This window comes from Tiliqua scincoides, chromosome 6 (genome assembly GCF_035046505.1).
Source record: "Tiliqua scincoides isolate rTilSci1 chromosome 6, rTilSci1.hap2, whole genome shotgun sequence".
Taxonomy (NCBI): Eukaryota; Metazoa; Chordata; class Lepidosauria; order Squamata; family Scincidae; genus Tiliqua; species Tiliqua scincoides.
This window is the reverse complement of record NC_089826.1, coordinates 8,750,996-8,771,783: the sequence shown is the minus strand read 5'-3', so window position 1 is coordinate 8,771,783 and position 20,788 is coordinate 8,750,996. Positions and strand designations below refer to the sequence as shown.

Genomic DNA, 20,788 nt, shown 5'->3' with positions numbered 1-20,788 from the left:
GGGTAAATATATGCTAATTGTGAGCACCGAATATTTTTTCAAGCCAGTTCTCTATTACCAAGATGTATTTAGAATTTCCAGTTTCTAATGAAAATATTTTGCAACAAAGTTTCCATAAAAAGTACCGGTATTTCGGTTCTTCTAGCTGAGATGACATGTACGATAGCAGCACGGTGAAAGATACATTGTACAAAACTATGGCAATCTCCCTGTAACGACATATTAATTCAGGTCACATTTTTACCCTGTCCTTGGTCCAAGAAGCTCAAGGTGGTACCTCTGGGATTCCTCCACTTTATCCTCACTGTCAGGTATTTTCCCAAAGTCACCCAGTTAGCTTTAGTGAGAATCTGAATCCAGGTCTTCCTACACAGAGGCCAGCATGCAACATTCCACTGATACTGGATTAACGTACAACAGTGGAATGTGATCCTACTGCTAAGTTCAGCCTGCTTGCTGGGTCAGCAATGAAGCTAACAGGAATGTAAGGAAGAGAGTTGCTGAAGCCTGTGGTTGTCAGCCAGTATATGCAGATCCAGCCCTCCTGACTCCAATTACATTTGGATTGTACCTCTAAAAGTTGACAGATTAGGACAGCAACTAAGCTTTTCCAGAAGCAGTACATTCTGACTCCATTTACAATAAGAAGAACATAAATTGGATTACTGAGCAATTATATTGGTGTTACACAGGCCAGAATTCATCACTAATGGGGGACAGAATGGGACAGGACACCAAAGGGGTTCTCTACATGAACTTAACCCAAAACAAAAACATGGATAATCTCTAATGAAGAGCCTCCTGGTACCTTATAGGGTAACAGATACTGTTGCTGGTATGATTATTATTGGGCTATATCTAGAGTTGCACAAGTGAAAGCCTGCCGTGGAGGGGGGCTTTCCAACCCCTCCACCCTACAGGAGCCCAAGCCTCTCCTGTTATTGGCCGCTTTGTTTATGAAGCAGGAGACATTTTCTAGGTGTCTCTGTTGGCAACCTTCAGTCTCGAAAGACTATGGTACTGCGCTCTGAAAGGTGGTTCTGGAACAGCATCTAGTGTGGCTGAAAAGGCCGATTCGGGAGTGACAATCCCTTCCACACCAGGAGCAAGTGCAGTCTGTCCCTGGTCTGTCTCCCTGGCTATGGGCCTTCCTTCTTTGCCTCTTTGCCTCAGACTGTTGGCCAAGTGCCTCTTCAAACTGGGAAAGGCCATGCTGCACAGCCTGCCTCCAAGTGGGCCGCTCAGAGGCCAGGGTTTCCCACTTGTTGAGGTCCACTCCTAAGGCCTTCAGATCCCTCTTGCAGATGTCCTTGTATTGCAGCTGTGGTCTACCTGTAGGGCGCTTTCCTTGCACGAGTTCTCCATAGAGGAGATCCTTTGGGATCCAGCCATCATCCATTCTCACGACATGACCGAGCCAACGCAGGCGTCTCTGTTTCAGCAGTGCATACATGCGAGGGATTCCAGCACGTTCCAGGACTGTGTTGTTTCGAGTTTTGTCTTGCCAGGTGATGCTGAGGATGCATCGGAGGCAGCGCATGTGGAAAGCGTTCAGTTTCCTCTCCTGTTGTGAGCGGAGAGTCCATGACTCACTGCAGTACAGAAGTGTACTCAGGACACATCTAGGTATCTATAGGCATTCTAGGTATCTATAACTTAACAAACTGCACAGGCCGTGCCTGAAGGCTTTCAATCTAACAGACATGATCCAAAAGAGGAAAAGGCTGGGGAGGAATGCCACCATGCAATTGAGTACCAAAATATATTCTCGTTTCAGTTAGTAATAAAGAAATCAGGCTTCTGCATTTTATATGCCAGATGAACAGGCACCCAGAGATGTGCTGCAGGAATTCTCTCCCCACCTAGTTCGAGCTCAGTGGTGCTTCCAAGATAGAGAAGCCTTCATGGTACTGCTGCATGTCTGCCCTGACCCAACTTGCTATTCCACAGAAACTGCAGCAAGGCTTCCTTGTCTATTTCAAGTGTCAACCTTTTTCTTGTGCTGTGATCTAATGAAAGTAGGCTCTAGTCCAAAAAAAACCTTGCTACACAATAAGGTGCCAAGAGACTCTTTGTGTGTGTGTGTGTGTGTGTGTGTGTGTGTGTGTGAGAGAGAGAGAGAGAGAGAGAGAGAGAGAGAGAGTTGCAACAACAGACTACTGCAGCAACCATTCTGGCTTTCTCACAATTAAGCATTTATCGTGATGGAAATTCAACAGTGCCAGAGTGACATCTGCTGGAAGTCATGATGAAAATGAATCTTAAGACTCCAGAAAAAAATGAAGGTTAAAATTTCTTTCCAACGTTGCATATACGCAACAGGAACCAAATGTGTATACCTGTGGGCCGGGCAAAAATGGGTTAAAAGTAGGTTCCAGTATTTTACTGTTTTGACTAGTAAAGAGGTCTTCTGCCATGTAACCAATACTGGGAATTCCACTAAATTCCACCAGCCTTTGCTATCAGTCAGGAGATTTTTCCCAGTTTCACTCATAAATTTGGACCAGTTTGTGATCTTCCAAATTCAATTGGCCCCAGTCAATTTGGGGGACAAAACTACTAACTTATAGTAAAAAAAAAAAAATTCTGTAAGCTGCTCTGAGTATATGGAATATAAATCCAAAATAATAACCATATAAATTACACTATTGTTTTTTAAATTCTATTGTAAGCTGCCTTGGGGACCTCTCAACAGGGAAAGGCAGAATATAAATATTTTTAAATAAAAGCATTCTTTTATAATTAAAATAATCCTCATCCCACCTGACTCAGCATATTCTTCCTGGTTTCACTCTGAGCCACCAGGTTTTGCTCAGGCTTTCTGAAGACCAGAATGTTTTTAATCAAGCATTAGTAACCTTAAATAAAGTTAGCAAATCAGGTAGCCGGGGGGGGGGGGGGGGAAGGCATCAAACTGCTTTTATCCTGAATTAGACAGCTGAAAGGAAAAAAAAAAACATAGGGGGAAATGAATAGATTTCTTGGAAGAGAACTTTGAGCTCCTTTCCAGTGCTGAAAAATCCCTGGGTTGAGCTGCATGTGGTCAGAAGCACCCTATTCCATATTTCTAAGCGTACACCTGCTTCCCAGAGCCATTATTTTGCACCTGGCTTCAGCTGGCAGACCTGCCAGTTGGCAGACCTAGCCAAAAAGCATTCACAAGCCTGGTTTGCCCACCCTTGCACTGGGTCCCTTTGTTTTGATCCCGCAGATTTAGGCAGCCACAGCAGTTTTATCAACTCTTTCTTTCATAATTATAACTTTGGTACAATTAACTCTGTTCCTCGGCACGATCTTTTTCGTTTCTCTGTAGGGTATTTATCTCATTTTGATCCTTGTGAGAAAATGTGATTTTTTTTTTTAATGTGACTCCACTCGAAAACATAACACACACACACACCCCCAGGACAGAGAAATCTGGACTATAAAATAAAAAGATGGGGACCTGGCTGCCAAGGGCCAGATGTTGTGACCCTATAAATTACACTGAAATTATGCAGCCAGCTGTGCTACATAACCCACCAATTTTAATATTCTGCCATGCTGTATCCTTCGACATGACTGTTCTGCCAGTTCCAACCATATCATGTCAACTTTCATATATTTCCAGCAATAAATCATGCACTAAAGCTTCCCCCCCTTTTTCAAGTGACTGTTACTAAAGTGTCCTATTTAATCTCCCTTGCTGATAATCACTAACAGTTTCCTCATATCAGCATCTCCAAAAGTGACATCCTGTTTCTCTTAGATCACACACTATGCTATGTTCACTATGGAGAACTATGCAGTTCCCCCCTCCCTTTCTACTGTACCTATTTTAAAAATAAGGATGGAATCTCCTAGTTGGTTGAGATCTCAGGATCAGCCACATTTGTTTATTCACGTGTCTTCCATAGTTACATACAAAGTGAGAGATAGCATCTAATTTTTACAATGAGGGAGCAAGAAAGACTGAACCCTCCCTCCTCAGCAATATCTCCCTGCACTCCATTGCTTGGAGCACTTCTCCCAACCTAGGGCCCAATCCTATGAAATTTTCCAGCACCATAATGCAGCCCCAAGGTAAAGGAACAAATGTTCCCATACCTTGAGGAGGCCTCTGTGATTGCCTCCCCAACACAGGAAGCAGTGCATACCCCTAGGCATAGCAGCATCAACACCTGGAAAATTGGAAGCCTGGTATTTAGTAAGTGCCTGGGCTGTTGTGTCTCAAAGCAGAAGAACATGAGGAGGCAAGGGGCAAGAAGAGAACATTGATGCTCCCCTTACCCATATGTGAAAATGAGACCCACTCCTCAAAAAAAAACAAAAAAAAAAAACAGGTTCAACCTTGTTATATATGAATTTTTTATGCACAGATTTGACTCAACACGAATGGCCACTGCAAACAAGAAGGAATGTGCTGATCCCTGGAGAAGGGGAAAAATGCGACCCTTTAAAATCAGTTTTAAAAAACTGTTCTTCTTATTGTTGTAGAGGGACAGTCATGCAAGGGGTGCACTTTAATTTTTTTAAACTGTTTTTATTTAACACATTTTATGGTATCAGCATGGAGTCCCAGAATCAAACCCCTGCAATTGCTGAGACATGGCCTTACTACATTAAGAGCAATGGAGGGACAAGAAACCTGGAAGTGGGTCTTTAAATCTATTTTTACACTGTTTTTTTATCCACGGATTTTTATCCAATAGGGCGATGTTTCTCAAACTGTGGGTCAGGACCCACTAGGTGGGTCACAAGCCAATTTCAGGTGGGTCCCCATTCATTTCAATATTTTATTTTTAATATATTATACTGGTATGAGACTGCATTTAGGGAAATGTTACAGATCTGTACTTTTATATATATGTATATGCTTTTAACAATGTTGGTCACTCCTGGGTCAGTGTGGGTAGGATTCCAGCCTGATTGTTAAAATTTTTCCTGCTTGATGATGTCACTTCCGGTCATGACATCACTTCTGATGGGTCCTGACAGATTCTCATTCTAAAAAGTGGATCCCGACACTAAACGCTTGAGAACTTCTGCACTAGGGGTTCTGGAACGGAACCCTAGCGGATGAGAAGACATGACCTGTCCTGAATGTGAATGTGGTGGATACCTGAATAACATATGTGGACCGCCTGTCATATCTCCTTTGGCTTCAGTCTGGTAAGATGAGCCTGCAGCCAGAGTGTGAATGGGAGACAAGTGTGCCAGGGACTGATTTCCCAAGTCTTTGCCTGCCTATGGAAGGGGGGGGGGGCGGGGGGCTCTGATATTCTTAGTCAGACCACCAACTTCCACCGCCTTCCCAGGAGGCTCAATCCCAACTGCCAGCTTTCCCAGAGAGAGAGCGCGAGAGAGAAGGCAGCTCATGCTCTATGCAGCAGATGTTGTTGCATGTCCTCTGCATGTCTACTCAGAAGTAAGCCCCATCATAGTCAATGGGGCTTACTCCCAGGTAAGGGTGGCTGGGATGGCAGCCTCCTATCCTCTGCATGTCTCCTCAGAAGGAAGTCCCACTATAGTCAATGGGCCTTACTCCCAGGTAAGGGTAGCTGGGATGGCAGCCTCAGAGCTCAATCCTGTGCATGTCTACTCAGAAGCAAGCCCCATCTACATCAGAAGCAAGTAAGTCAATGGGGCTTACTCCCAGGTAAGTAGATGTTGTGGCTTATGCCTCTCGGGCTTCATCCTCCTCCTCATCTGGCTTATCCCTGTTTAGGCCACTCCCCCTTCACAACAGCCCCGCGAGGTGGGCCAGCAGCCAAGCCACACTGGGACCTTCCAGGTACACCCACCCCTTCTTTCTTATGCGCATGCGCAGCCGAGGCTCTCAGTCAGCGCGACTGGGCATGCTCAGGATGAAGCGCCTGCCAGTCAACGGCGGGGCCGCCCGCCTCATAAGCGCGCGCACACGAACCTCCGAGTCGTTTCTTAGTGGGTGGGCCACTTCGGCGCTGATTGGTCCGCCAGGCTCCCTTAGGCCCCGCCCACTCGGTCTCGCGACGTCGGCTTCTGCGGCTGCGCGACTGTCGCGCGGTGATGACGTCATCCGAGTAGGGCCCGGCCGGTGAGGGAGACAGGCGGCGGGTGGTTTCAGGCAGGCTTGTGGTGGGGCCTCCTCTCGCGGGCGGAGAAGCTGCCGAGCCCGGCCCCCCACCACAATGCGGGAAGAGCTGCTGGGGGCGGTGGTGCGACTGCAGCTGCTGGAGCGGCGGCGACCGGGGTGAGTGACTGAGCGAGAGCCGGCAGGGATGGGCTTTTTACCGTAATGGCCGCAGTATAGGGTCACTGCTGGTCAGTACCGTAAGTGCCATAGTGTGTGTGCGCGCTGAAAGAGAAGGGGCAGGGGGTGGGCTCTTACCGTAATGGCTGTAGTACAGGGTCACTGCTGGTCAGTTCCGTAGTGCCATGGTGTTTGCGCTCAGGGCTGGTTCTTACTGTAGTGGCCGTAGGATAGTGGCACTCATGATCTTTCACCGTAAATGCCTGTTTGTGCACTCAAGAGAGAGGTGGCAGGGATGGGCTCTTACCATATTGGGTGTGGGATAGTGTGACCTGTGGTCCTGTATAGTGGTGGCGTAGCTGGAGGGGGGCGGGGCAGCCAGTATGGCAGGGAGGCTCAGCGCGGTTGGCAAGTGGCCCCTCCCTTTGGAGCCATTCCCAGAGGGGGAAGCTGGCAATGGCTCCAAAGGGAGGGGCTGCTTGCCCGCCGTGCTGAGCCTCCCTGCCACACTGGCTGCTCCGCCCCCCTCCAACTACGCCCCCACTGTACCATAAATGCTCTTAGTGTTGTCTGATGCCCTTAGCGTTGTCTGTGCTGTGCAGGAGATGTGGACTGTTGGATGCTGTTCTCCCAGGTAAACACAGCCAGTTCTCTGCTAAGGAACCTCCAGGGGAGCAGCAGGCCAAAGCAGACCACGTGGGAAGACCAGGCGCTGCACCTGCTGCTTGCCACAGGTTTGCCATGCATGTGGTGTGGAGGCAGCCAGGGCCCATGAGAGGCAGGGAAAGGGGGTAATTTGGGCTCTTAGAAGCGCTGAACAACATTGAGTGCCTGCCTGTGCTGGAGGAGCTTGACAGTGAACCAACCCTAGAAGAACTTCACGTGGCCCTGGACTCCCTTGCCTTTGGCAAGGCACCTGGAAAAGACAGCATCCCTGCTGAAGTCCTAAAGTGCTGCAAAGAGATCATCATCACTGAGCTGCATGAAATCCTTTGTCTCTGCTGGAGAGAAGGTGGAGTACCTCAAGACATGAGGGATGCAAACATCATCACGCTGTACAAGAACAAAGGCGACAGGGGTGACTGCAACAACTACCGTGGCATCTCTCTCCTTAGCATTGTAGGAAAGTTGTTTGCCCGAGTTGCACTAAAGAGGCTCCAGGTACTTGCAGAGAGCGTTTATCCAGAATCACAGTGTGGATTCCGAGCCAACAGGTCCACCACTGATATGGTATTCTCCCTTAGACAACTGCAGGAGAAATGCAGGGAACAACGACAGCCACTCTTTATAGCCTTCATAGATCTCACGAAGGCTTTCGACCTGGTCAGCAGGGATGGCCTCTTCAAGATTCTCCCCAAGAATGGATGTCCACCCAGGCTCCTCAGCATCATCAGCTCCTTCCACAAGGACATGAAGGGCACTGTTGTCTTTGATGGCTCCACATCAGACCCCTTTGACATCCAAAGTGGCGTGAAGCAGGGCTGTGTTCTTGCACCAACCTTGTTTGGGATCTTCTTCGCTGTCCTGCTGAAGCAGGCCTTTGGAACTACAACAGAAGGCATCTATCTCCGGACCAGATCAGATGGAAAGCTCTTCAACCTCTCCAGACTGAGAGCAAAGTCCAAAGTCCAGCTGAAATGTCTGCATGACTTACTCTTTGCCGACGATGCAGCTGTCACTACCCACTCTGCCAAAGATCTCCAGCAGCTCATGGATCATTTTAGCAAGGCCTGCCAAGATTTTGGACTGACGATCAGCCTGAAGAAAACACAGGTCATGGTTCAGGCTGTGGACTCACCTCCCTGCATTACAATCTCTGCGCGTGAACTGGAGGTTGTCCATGACTTTGTGTACCTTGGCTCAACGATCTCCGACACTCTTTCTCTCGATACCGAGCTAAACAAACGCATCGGTAAAGCAGCTACCACGTTTTCCAGACTCACAAAGAGAGTCTGGTCCAACAAGAAGCTGACGGAACATACCAAGATCCAGGTCTACAGAGCTTGCGTCCTGAGTACACTTCTGTAATGCAGCGAGTCATGGACTCTTCACTCACAACAGGAGAGGAAACTGAATGCTTTCCACATGCGCTGCCTCCGACGTATTCTCGGCATCACCTGGCAGGACAAAGTTCCAAACAACACAGTCCTGGAATGTGCTGGAATCCCTAGCATGTATGCACTACTGAAACAGAGACGCCTGCGTTGGCTCGGTCATGTTGTGAGAATGGATGATGGGCGGATCCCAAAGGATCTCCTCTATGGAGAACTCGTGCAAGGAAAGCGCCCTACAGGTAGACCACAGCTGCAATACAAGGACATCTGCAAGAGGGATCTGAAGGCCTTAGGAGTGGACCTCAACAAGTGGGAAACCCTGGCCTCTGAGCGGTCCGCTTGGAGGCAGGCTGTGCAACATGGCCTTTCCCAGTTTGAAGAGACACTTGGCCAACAGTCTGAGGCTAAGAGGCAAAGAAGGAAGGCCCATAGCCAGGGAGACAGGCCAGGGACAGACTGCACTTGCTCCCAGTGTGGAAGGGATTGTCACTCCCGAATCGGCCCTTTCAGCCACACTAGACGCTGTTCCAGAACCACCTTTCAGAGCGCGATACCATAGTCTTTCGAGACTGAAGGTTGCCAACTACACTACCCTAATGGCTATAGTAGAGCATCACCCATGGTGCTCTACCATAAATGCCATAGTGTTTGCACCCACTATTCTGCCTTAACTTTGTCTCTTGTGCTGTGTAGCAGATGGTGGACTGTTGGATGATGTTCTCCCAGGTAAATATAATACACTCAGTTTTACTTCTCTGCTAGGGTGGGGTTCCTGGAAAAACCAAGTGGATACCCAGTTAGCAGACTCATTGAGCCTATGGGGAAAATGGGGTTTGGTTCCAGGGGACCCTTTTCACCATACACTGTATGAACGATGGGGCTGGATGATAGCAAGGGCTCGTTAATATCTCCAGCATCTGATGCTTCCTCCTCCTTACTGGATATCTTGCAACTCATTGAAAGTTGATGGCCCAACAATGAAGCCTCAGGGATCAGCAATGGGAGAGGGTTCCCTCACCTGTCTCTCAGCTCCTTCTCTGAGTGTACCCCAGAGGAGCCCACAGGTAGCCTTCCAGAGGCTTCTCATCATTGGCCTGTCATCATCACCAGGGTTTTGAAGGTTCAATGGAGTCCCTGAGATGGTGCCAAAGATGGTGGGATAAGTCTGGAAGCGGACACAAATGTGTCCGGCAATTCTCCACGGGCCAATCAGTGCCTGTTCGATGTGGAAAATTGACCCAATCCAGACAACTTTCAGCTTGCACTGGCACAGTACTCTCAGATAACAGAGTAGCAGATAATGAGGAAAAAGTGGCAATTCTGCCATTCGTAGACAAGCAGTTTGCAGATAGTAAGTCCACATATAAAGAGAATTGACTGTATGTGCAGTTTTGTTGTTTTAACTCTGAGAGTAGTAGCCCAATTCTGTGACTTTTCGCTTGCAAATTGTAAATGGGACTCTTACATGTTATCAAGATGGTATGGGGTTGGGGTGTGTATGTGTAAATGTTTAAAGTATTTTCCATACCAAATAGTTGGTTTTTTTGCCTGTAGAAAATTGTCATCATTAACCCCTGAATTATTTTGAGTAATGCCTCTGGTTTTATTTTTTTATTGCTGCTTCATCTGAAAGGTCTCCATGGTGTAATTCACAAAGAACTGCTTTGTGATGTTGGCTCTATCCAGGCAGGTGGCTGAAGAGTGGGGTTAAATGTTTTGATGCTGTAGTAAAGTGTGGTATATTTTATTCTGGTGTGTTTATAGGTAAGCTGTAGCTGAAGCCACATGCCTTGAGCATTACTTGATATTCTCCACTCTTCTGTGGTTGGGGACTGAGAGGGTGCCAACATGCATCAGAAACTCCTGAAGAGTGCTCACTACATTGAGCTGGGAAGCTACCAATACTGGCCTGTCCTGGTGCCTCGAGGAATCCGCCTGTACACCTACGAACAGATTCCAGTATTCCTTAAAGATAATCCTTATATCACTGACGGCTACAGAGCTTACCTGCCATCCCGGTTGTGTTTGAAAAGGTATGGAGTTGGTCGAAAGAGTTAAAAATGAAATCCATCAGATTGCTGTTGAACCTGTCTTCAAAAAGAGGATAAACACTTTTATTTTAACCTTTTTGTTTCACTATATTTCCTGCTTTCTTATAAATTAAAACCAAAGCAGGTAACAAAGTCTAGAACAAGACATCCTTTTGAAAATAGGGGGCCTGAATGTCATGGAAATGAATTTGCAGGAAAATATTCTAGGGTTTTTGCATCTGGATTTATGTTTAATGTCAATAAATGATTCAGCTAGTTAGAATGTCAAGTGAAGTATCCTTGTCCTGGTTCATACATGCTTGTCTTGATTTAGAGCCTTTTCTAAAGCTCTACTAGTCCATCCTCCTGTTTTCATTCAGGGTAGCCAAATGTTTTGGGGAAACTCAGAAACCAGACATGGAAGTCAAGCCCTCCTCTGCTGCTAAAATCTGGCATTCAGAGGATTACAGCTGTTGCACTTTATGTAGCCTCCTTAAATCTGTCAAACCCTTTCTTTTTAAAGCTGCCTGAACTAGTGCTCATCATTGCAGCTTATAAATTGCTCCATAAGTGATTGTGCTGTGTATAAAGTCGAACTTATTTTGTCTCATTTTAATCTTCTCATCAGTTTCAAGTCATTGAGTCAGGTGTTCTGCTTCTTGCACCAGTTGGAAGGATTTGGGCAGCCCAACTCATTATACAGTGGCCGCCCATCCATGCAAGGCCTGAGACCAGAGATTTTCAACCTTTTTCATCTCATGGCACACTGACAAGGCACTAAAATTGTCAAGGTATACCATCAGTATTTTGACCATTGACAAGGCACGCCATGCTGCTGCTAGGGGGCTCAAATCCCTCAATTGCCCTGCTAATAAATGACCCTCCTCAAACTCCCGTGGCACACCTGCGGACTATGTGGCACACCAGTGTGCCATGGCACAGTGGTTGAAAATCGCTGCCTTAGACAGAGCCAAAGTGGATGGAGACAAAGTGGTGAGGATAGCTGGGATCCCACTGTGCACCTGTGAAATGCAGGATAGTGTCTAGCTTGCAACGGAGTGAGAGGGAGTGCAGCAGCAGCCATCTAAGCTGGAGAACAGGATCGGGTGTCAATGACCAAAGAAAGTGCTGTTTGACTTGCTCAGTAATAGTTGTTTTTCCTCAATTTTTCAGCTTGTTCATTTTGTCCAATGAGACGGTCAACATCTGGAGTCACTTATTGGGCTTCTTCCTTTTCTTTACATTGGGAATATATGACATGACGTTCGTGTTGCCTTCAGCGAGTGCCTCTAGGGAAGATTTCGTTATTTGTTCCATTTGCCTCTTTTGCTTTCAAGTGAGTTCCTTTATGAGTTGCAGCCCAGTCTGAGTGGGAGCAAAGTCTGCATTCTGTCCCTGGATTAGACTTGCAGAATTCCTCTGCTGATACTGGCCAGTTGTGGGGACTTTGCATTGGAAGCTGGGTGTGGTCTGGATCCCAGCACTGGCAGAAACACCTGCTTGCCTTGACCTGTGCTTTTAAATATAAACTTGGTGTATTTCACAAAGTAACTCAAAGCAGTTTACAAAAATCATAATGCAATTTTAAAAAGAAAAGTGCAGTAGTCTGCAGCCTTTGTGCCACAGTGGGTTGAGAGAGAGCAGCATGTCCTCTCCGTGTGCAGTATTTGGTGGCTCTGAAATCCATTTCTTTAATGGAGAGTGGTAATCAGAATTTACTGCCCTGTTCCTTCAGTGAGGAGGGGGTGAATGTATGTGAGGCAGGAGGGGCTCAGCTGGAGAAGTAACAAGCTCCTTCTTGGCTTCTTGCCTACTGGGATAAGAGTGGATGTAGTTCATTAGGAGGGCTCTGTGTGTATGAGGCCACACATGACCTCTGTCACCTCCAGTTCAAGAATCATGAATAGCAGGTTTGCATTTCCAAAATGTCATTTATTTCTACTGAAAGGGGAAAAGCAAAATGCCTAACATAGGATGGCCAGTCTTCTGCTAACAGATTCAAGAAAATCCGTATCTTTAATCCAGTGTCTTAGTATTTTATTGCTTGGTTCTCCTGGAACTAGATCCTGAAGAAATTAATGTGGATTTGTTTGAATGTTTTTATAGGTCTGTATGCTTTGCTCAGTTGGGTATCACCTCTTCTGTTGTCATCGCTCAGAGAAGACCAGTCGGCGGTGGATGGCATTGGATTACGCAGGAATCTCCATTGGTATCCTGGGCTGCTATGTGTCTGGTGTTTTTTATGCATTTTATTGCAATAATGTAAGTTGGCATTAATGTTGACTAGGCTGCTGACAGGTGTGGCTTTGACTTTGCTGATGTGACCTTTTCTTTTATTTCTCAATAACTTGACTAGGGTGGGGCATTAATTAGGGCCGGTGGTTGTTTCGGATAAAACTATCTTCCCATTGGGAGAAAGATACTGACATTTAAGTTCAGGGTAAATAAACATAGATTTTTAAAAACTATCTGATTTTCTTTAATTAAAATATTGATAACAGTGCAATCCTATTCCCCCCTGAGCCAGCACAAGTCCCTTATGTCAGCTCCTGACTGCCGCAAACATATTGTAAAGCACATATTCGTGACAACTTGGGAGAAGGGGAGCCCAGTGCACTTATGTGCACTGGCCTTGCAAAGTGGCATGGTGTCCAAATGTGGTATGTGTCAGTTTGGCATGAGGTGGCAGAGGGCAGCAGGAAGGTGAAATGGTGGTGGGGGGGTGGATAGGGGGCATTTCTGGTTGGGAGAGGATGGCTTGGGAGGCAGATCAGACCGAGGCAGGGGTTGGGACCACCTATGGCCCAAACAGCCTTATGGGAGGCTGCTCAGATTTGTAACTGCGAAATCCCAGGTACAGATCCAAGTAGCCCCATATGACTGTATGGGGCGTTTCTCTAGGTAAGGGGAATAAAATCCAAGTTGTGCTCCAACCCCAACCTACCTCCTGCTGGTTACAGTAGGCTTATCAGCCTGCCTATTCCAGCGCGAGTTAGGACTGTGCCCTAAGTGTTCCTTAGAAATAAGTTGGTTGAGAATGAAATCTTCTTTCTTCTCTTAAAAAAAGGCTGTAGCTGATGTTCCACCCTGAAACTTAGAATTGTGTCCTGAACAAATGTAACTTCAGTCTAATGAAGATGTCATCTATGTTTAAGTATTTATACTTCACCATTTCACTAAAAATTAGTTCCAAAGCAGCTTATAATGAAGCAATTCAGATAAAGCACCATCACCAACAGAACTTATGTTTGTATTTGCATATGACTAGAATGACAATGACAGGCCAGTGTGACCAAACATCTCACTTTGCCCAGACAATTAACAAGAAGTTATTTACATGTTCTATTCAATGCAGGTTCAGTATGCGTACACTGATTGCTGATCTATAAAAATGAATCTGGATGCAGTCAGCCATACTGAAATGTGTACCTGACTACAGATGTGTTCTACCAGACTACAAGGGACCTTCCTTATCTCCAGGGCTTTGATTCCAGAAGCCCTTGCCGATGTGGAATTCCATGGATGCTCAAGTCCCCTTACAGAAGGCCAACTGGAACGGAAGGGGAGAGGCAGGTTAACATAGGGTGAGACTCGCTTGCTATTTTAAATTGATCCAAGCAGCCACTACCATCCTGAAGAGAAGGGCAGGCAGGGAGGGTGTGGAGCTGCCCACCAGTGGTGGGATGGCGAGGGGGTGTCAGCACTGTCTCGGTTCTTGCAGCTGTTGTCCTCCATAAAGAGAAAGCAAAGAACGGCTGGCTGGGCATCTCTTTGCAGTAGCTCCACTTCTGCAGAGGAGAGCAGTGGCTGCAAGGGTAGAGATAGCACAGCTACCCCACCACCACCAGTGGGCAGCTCTGTGCCCTGTCTTTCTACTTGCCTGCCTGACAGGCCTTATCCTGCTCTTCAAGATGGCTGCTGCTTCAATCCATTTGACATAGCTGGTGAGTCTTGCTTGATCCATTTAAAAATAGCTGGCGAGCAGCAGCAGATGCAGGTGGACTGATCTGTGGTTGGTCATATTTGTGGATGCCAAGACTGCGGATGCAGTGGGCCCACTGTCCAGGATACTGTGTAAACAGTCCAATTATGTGCTTTTTAAAAGGCACCTTTTGCTTTGGGATAGCAGACAGACAAGCAAAAATCAAATAAGGATGACCTTTCCTAACAGGGACTGATGTGTGTTTTGTTTCTCAGATTTCAGCTTTCAGGAGTAATTGCCTGCTTCTTTAACAAACTGCAAGTAGGCATCTCGCTTGGCTTCTGTCAGTCAGTCAGTCAGTTAATTACTTGCTTTATAGATGCATGTGATAGTTTGTAGCAATTGTGAGTATTTGCATAAGTAACCCAATCCCACCTGTGAAGTGATTTTTAACTAGGGTAGTTTTCACACTTGTGCCCTTTAGCACCATTGAGGTGCTGCTTTTTTTGCAGCTACCTGGAAGTAGAATTATAGTGAATATTCTATTCTTTCCATTATAGTGAATCGTGTGTGTTTGTGTTTATGAGTACATTGAGTGCTTTTTGAAACACAAAGATGGCATAGAATTTTTAAAATGAGGGGAAAACTTAAGCCAGTCATTTAACATCCCTTTGTCTGCAGTGGAAAAAGCTGACTAAGTGAGGAAAAGTCCCCTGTTAATTGCCCTGTGGAACTGACCAAGGAAGCAGTATAACAGGCTGAAACTGAAAATAAACTTTTCTGCTTTTAAAAGAAAATTCCTGCAAGAGCTTGAAGAGCAATCTGCCTATCTACTTTAGGGAAACCAGTGCTGCCATTGCCTTTTATAGCCCAGAGTTGTGCAAATTAGTCTGGAATAAGTAACACCCGCCTCCTTACTGGGCTCCTTGTTTAAAAGCCACATCACGTGGCTTCCCCATTTAAAAACTGAGTGGATGAAGAACAGCAATTTGAGGGGAAAGGGGCTAGTGTAGAAGCAGTCAGCCAGTCAACTCTGCAGCAGCTCAAGGCTTGGTCTTTTTGTCAGTGAATAGGCATGAAATGTAGTGCCGGTAGCCATGCAGTGTGAAACCCTTATCAGTATTTTTGGAGTACAAAGTTCAGCTTTTTTATAAATAATAAGTAATAAAAAGCTCTTCTAGGCTAATTCCAGTTTGCTAATCCCGCTCATTTTAAGGAATGAAAACAGACTCCCTTGCAGCACAATCCTGCACATGTTTACTCAGAAGCAAACCCCACTATGTACCCCAGGGCTTATTTTGAGGTATGCATGCACAGGATTGCTGCCTGATTTAATTTAGGTCACTTGCCCAACACATTCAGAGCAAGTGCATGATATCAAAACAAAGAGCATGTTGTTGAAATTGACCCTCAAAACTGAAGTACCACTTTTAAAAGTTGGCTTTTCCCACTTGCATGTTTGAAGATCTTTTCAGCCCTATTGAGTAATCTCATTTTAAAAGTGTATATCTAAAAGAACAATCAATCATGTGCCTAAAATTGCCCATTAAACTTCTTAGCCAAGCAGGGATATAATCGCAAGCCTCCCTGGTCTGAGTCCAACTGAGCCTGGAGGACTTCCTTAAGTGCCGGTTCCAGGATTTGCAAAAAGTGTTTTATAGTTTCTTTGCCATCTCTTGAATGTTCTAGTTCTCAGCCAGGGGCTGCCCACCTTGTTTTTCCTTTCTCCCTCCAGTACTGGCGTCAAGTGTACTTGATCACTGTGCTTGCTATGATCCTGGCAGTGTTCTTTGCACAGATCCACCCCAGTTACCTCACTCAGCAATGGCACAGGCTGCGCTCAGTCATCTTCTGCTCTGTGTCAGGCTATGGCATCATTCCTACCATCCACTGGGTTTGGCTCAATGGAGGTGTCGGTGCATCTGTTGTGCAGGTAAGTGGAGGTTACCAGGCTTGCATCCCTAATGTTGCCCTTTTTACACTGAATTAAATTCTATTGACTTTGAGTTAGTTCCTAACAAGTTTGCTTAGGATTGTGTTCTTTAACATTACCTTGATATTTTTTGTGCACAGGACAGTTTTTTATAAAGTAAGACAAAGTTCAGGCTTGAAGCAAAAGAAATATTGAAAATTGAAATGTTTCCCTCAAAATGAACATAAAAATTAATATAGGGCACAATTTTGGCCAGGCCAGGTCTGTGTTTAGGTTGTGTCCAGATGACTTCCCAAAGGACTCTGGGAGGAGCTTTCCTGACCTAGCGTTGTTAACTTGATAACTGTAGGGAGAAAGATAGGTGTTGTAGGACTCTCCAAATGGCTGTATTGGTGCTTCTGTGTAGGCAGGACAGCACTGGGATGTCAAGAAGCAGGTGTTTCAACTTACATATATTTTGGCTAATTTCAGTTCCCCTGGGACCTAACCTGTACTTAGGTTGGGGGCTTACTGTGTTAGCTGTATCTAGTCAAGTAACCTACCTGATCTTGACTGGCAAGTTGCTGCTGAAGGGCAGAGACTGAGAAATTTTCATCCTATTTGGCTTTATATTTTTAACTGGGGAATTAATTTCATTGGGAGAGAACTGGTGTTCTTGGTAAGTTCATTCTTTTGTAATGTTTTATTTAAAACTCTTAGTAAAAATATAGGAAAATGAGCTCCCCAGTAGATGTGGGGTTGCATCTTTATTTTAGAGACCTACTTACCAATGAGATCTGTTCATCCACTGTCTTTTTTTTTTTAATCAGGAATGTAGTGAGGTCAACTAGGAGTGCCAACACTGCTTTTTTCTCTTTCAGGAATTTGCCCCCCGTGTGATTGTGATGTACTTAATAGCTGCTATAGCTTTTCTTTTCTATATTTCCAAAGTCCCAGAAAGATATTTCCCAGGTAAGGCTGTGAATCTGTGAGGTGGCTGAAGATGCTTCAGTACCTGCCACATCTTGCCATGAGACATAGGCAGAGATTAGAATCGGCATGGTTGTGCTCCAAACTGCAGTGTGGCCTCTTCAGTGTAGAAAGAACTGCTTTGCTACCTGCAAAAAAACTGGGAATCTTGGTCTCAATGTTGCAAAAGACTAGCTGTTGCATAGACATTGGGAATTCTGTGTGGTGTAAGCCAATTTAATTCAATGTCATGCTTGCGCTTTCCTGTGCATCACTTACATCAGTGGTTGCTGGCCCCCCAGTGGCCATGTTGCTTTATACTACACATGCAGTTTTTAAATAGCTACCATTTTGTGACTTACTGTCTTATTAGATGTATATTAACCTGGGAGATTTTGTGGAAGGATGACTTGTAAGTGCATAATCATGTGCTGTGGACATAAGAATTGTCTTATTCGGCCACACAGGCAGATCCATCTACCCCATTGTTCTGTTTTCCCCAGTGGTGAGCTGGATAGATGCCTCTGCAGGCAGAGAATGAGACTACCTCTTCCTATTATGTCTATAGGCATTCAGAGATTTGTCTAGGAATGTTGAGTATTTCCAGAAATGCTTGTTTTCTTGAGTTTCTTTCATTTTCAGGGGGCAGGACAGGGACCCAGCTGGTTCTACGTCCAGACACATGACCATCAATGTCACCTAAAGAAGTGCATTTTAAAATGTTCCCCAGTGCATATAACAATGTCAGGGTGCATATAACAATGTCAAAGAGATGACCCACCACCATTTTTGCTATCCTGTTGAATGGTGTCGCTCAATGAATCTGCATCTCGTATTTCCAACAGGGCAGTTGAACTACCTCGGATCTAGCCATCAAGTATGGCACATCCTAGCAGTGGTAATGTTGTACTGGTGGCATCAGTCTACAGTGTACATCATGCAGTACAGGCACCACAAGCCTTGCCCTGACCACAGTATACACTAGCGCATGAAGGTATGACAATATTCTCTATAGTGGAAGATGGATTGGATGTTATGGGGAGGGGTTGTCTCTCACCACCTCATCCTAGGCCTCCTGTGTTGCAGCTAATTTGACAATCATTGAAATAAGTTTTTGTCTCTCATAGTGTCATTGCTGCTCTGAAGTTGTGACAACGAATGTCTTCATACTGCATGAATTTGGGGGCTGTAGCCTGAGCGGCCATTCCACTCCCAGACTGTTCCACATGCTAGGGGTGGTATGTTAACAGGTCCTCTTGAGGCTACTGAATGGATCTCTAGCTGCTGAAGAACTTTGTTCAAGTTTAGGACAGTGAAACGGCTGCAGAGGTTTGTATTGGGGCCTGTCTAACACAGCCACAAATACATAGATCACTTTTATTTCAGCTGCTTCTGTGATTGAGATTTTTACCCAAGGACTTTTTATTCTAGTGAGTTGAAGAAAGCCAAGGAAATGTTCCTTAACAATGCATGCGCACAGTACCTGCCATAAATTCTCATGCTAGGATCTGGCAAATCCATGTTGTCTACTGTAGGTTGAACATGTTCTCTATATGCTTGCACTGATATTGCTGTCATACCTAAATGTGGATTTAATGGATTTTTACTAGATTTCTTTATGCACACACCTAACTTGTAGCTTACTCCAGTGATAACTTGCAGATAAACCTGTACTGTGAAAGAAGCTAGCCAGTAATGCCAGCTTCCAGGTTGCTTTTCATGCAGGGTTCTTGATTTCTAGGATAATCTAAATGTGTTAATCCCAAAGGGATTTTGATAGATGATTACGGGGGATATTAAGTTTGTAAACACATGGCTGAGCCCATTTACTGTGAGCAATCATTTTGAGATAACGAGTCTGTTGCCACCTTTGCCCAGGACAGATATGCCTATTGATACTTGGCTTGCCAATAGTGAATTCGTTCACTTGGGTTAGAGCAGCTTTGGTAGACATGACATAGGAACTACTTTGTGTTTTGAAACTCCACCTGCAACTTCTTAAGGGGAAGTGGGAAAACACTTTTTTCCTGTCCAGGTGTTATAGACTTATGATTTCAACAGAAATAGGGGGTCCAAGAGAAAAGCAGCAGATAAAAAAAGCATTGTGCTCTATCCCACCTGCCTTCTCTTCTAGATGATACTTGCTTTGTACATTACATGAAATTCAGTCTTAATGGGGAAAAAGTGGCCTTCTTTGACGAACTGAGGACACTTCTAATTTACAGGCTATAGTAATTTATCTTCTGAGCACTTGTTTGCTACTAAATATCTTTGAAAAACAGCTGTCGTATACTTTTAAATAGGTCTGTGCTGCAGAGTAGGGTCTGAACCAGATTATGTGCTGGTTGCTATATGGCCTCTGTGGGGTTGAGTGTAAGAGCAAACACAAGGTGAAGGTTTGCTCTTACACTCAACCCCAGAGGTTGATCTACATAAATGCATGCCATTTTTTCCCTAACTATCCTCAAAGGAAAAGGGAAAATGTTTAAGCATTTATGAACTTAGGTCTGAAGTTAAATGAATGTGTCTATACAGGATGGTATATGTGTAAAATACAGGATTGCTTTTAGATTCTCTTGCATTTAAGATCTATGTGAACCCACCTTTATTTTAAACAAATAGGAATGAGTAGATGTCCTTAAACAGTGAGTCCTGTTTAGTTGACATGCCACTGCCCTAGAACCAGTTCTGTCTGTTTACAACTTTAAGAGTGCCACTTACTTTGCCTTGTAATTGATTGCTCACACAGTGAGCTATGATGACTTTTATGGTCTCCCATGACAGCCTCTAGCTTGGGGAAGAGGGGCTTGTTAAACAGTTATCAAAATAAAGACCCCTTTTTAAAAATGGCATGGATGTTTCTCAGTTCTCCATATTCCTACTGTGTTCTTGGACAGAAGATTAAGGCTATGTTGGAAGAGCCAATAACACAAATATGCTGCATTAGATAGCATCATTGTCCTGGAGGGGTAGGAATCTTGGAAAGTAAATGCCTTACTCCTTTAAATGGTAACTTACTCTTGCTTAAACTTAATGGAAAATCTAGTCATCTGTGCAAAGGTGCTGAAAGCAAAATGGATATGCTTTAGAAAAAACACAGTGCAGGGAAAGAGCTCCTTTTTAAGATCTCCCCATTTTTATTTAGAGCCTGACAGACAGTGCAGCAGAAGGTTTTTTAAAGTTCATAAGCTATAAATGTTTAATATAAGAAGCAGAGCTCTGTCCGCACCTGTAGTGATCTGTTGGACTTCAGCCAGGGACAAAACTGGGAAAAGCCTGCACGTGAGGCTGTCAGTGTGGCTAATTTTTAAGATTATGAATGTAAAGACAAACCGCTCTATTTTAAAAGGCCACTGAAGACCAAATGGTAACTCTACTGTAAAGCTCTTGCCTCCTAAACTTTCATGCCTTCCTTGAAGACTTGTTTATCAAGTAAAGGGGTCCCAATATCTGTTGCAAGGGTCTCATTTAAAAATTACACAAGCATAGATTTAAACAATATAGCCATAGATTTAAACGGTCTGACAGCTGTGGGTACATGCTTTTTCAACTTACACCTGCACCTGTTTTCACCTACATGTGTAAATATCCTTTGTATTCTCACTGAGTGCAATTCAGTCTAATTGCATTGTATGTGTTATGTAAATATGGCCTCTAAATAAACAGTTCATCTAATACATACTTGACTTG

The 20,788-nt window shown here is 44.9% G+C and overlaps 1 protein-coding gene across 1 annotated transcript; it reads left to right on the top strand.

The window, feature by feature from the left end:
- Positions 1-6,048: 6,048 nt before the first annotated feature.
- Positions 6,049-19,569, top strand: PAQR3 (progestin and adipoQ receptor family member 3). The gene is made up of 8 exons (XM_066632545.1): positions 6,049-6,211; positions 10,030-10,298; positions 11,469-11,631; positions 12,402-12,557; positions 15,953-16,150; positions 17,011-17,101; positions 17,944-18,092; positions 18,226-19,569. Exons 2-7 carry the CDS (start codon positions 10,114-10,116, stop codon positions 18,081-18,083), a joined length of 933 nt encoding a protein of 310 aa, XP_066488642.1. The 5' UTR covers positions 6,049-6,211; positions 10,030-10,113; the 3' UTR covers positions 18,084-18,092; positions 18,226-19,569.
- Positions 19,570-20,788: the final 1,219 nt, after the last annotated feature.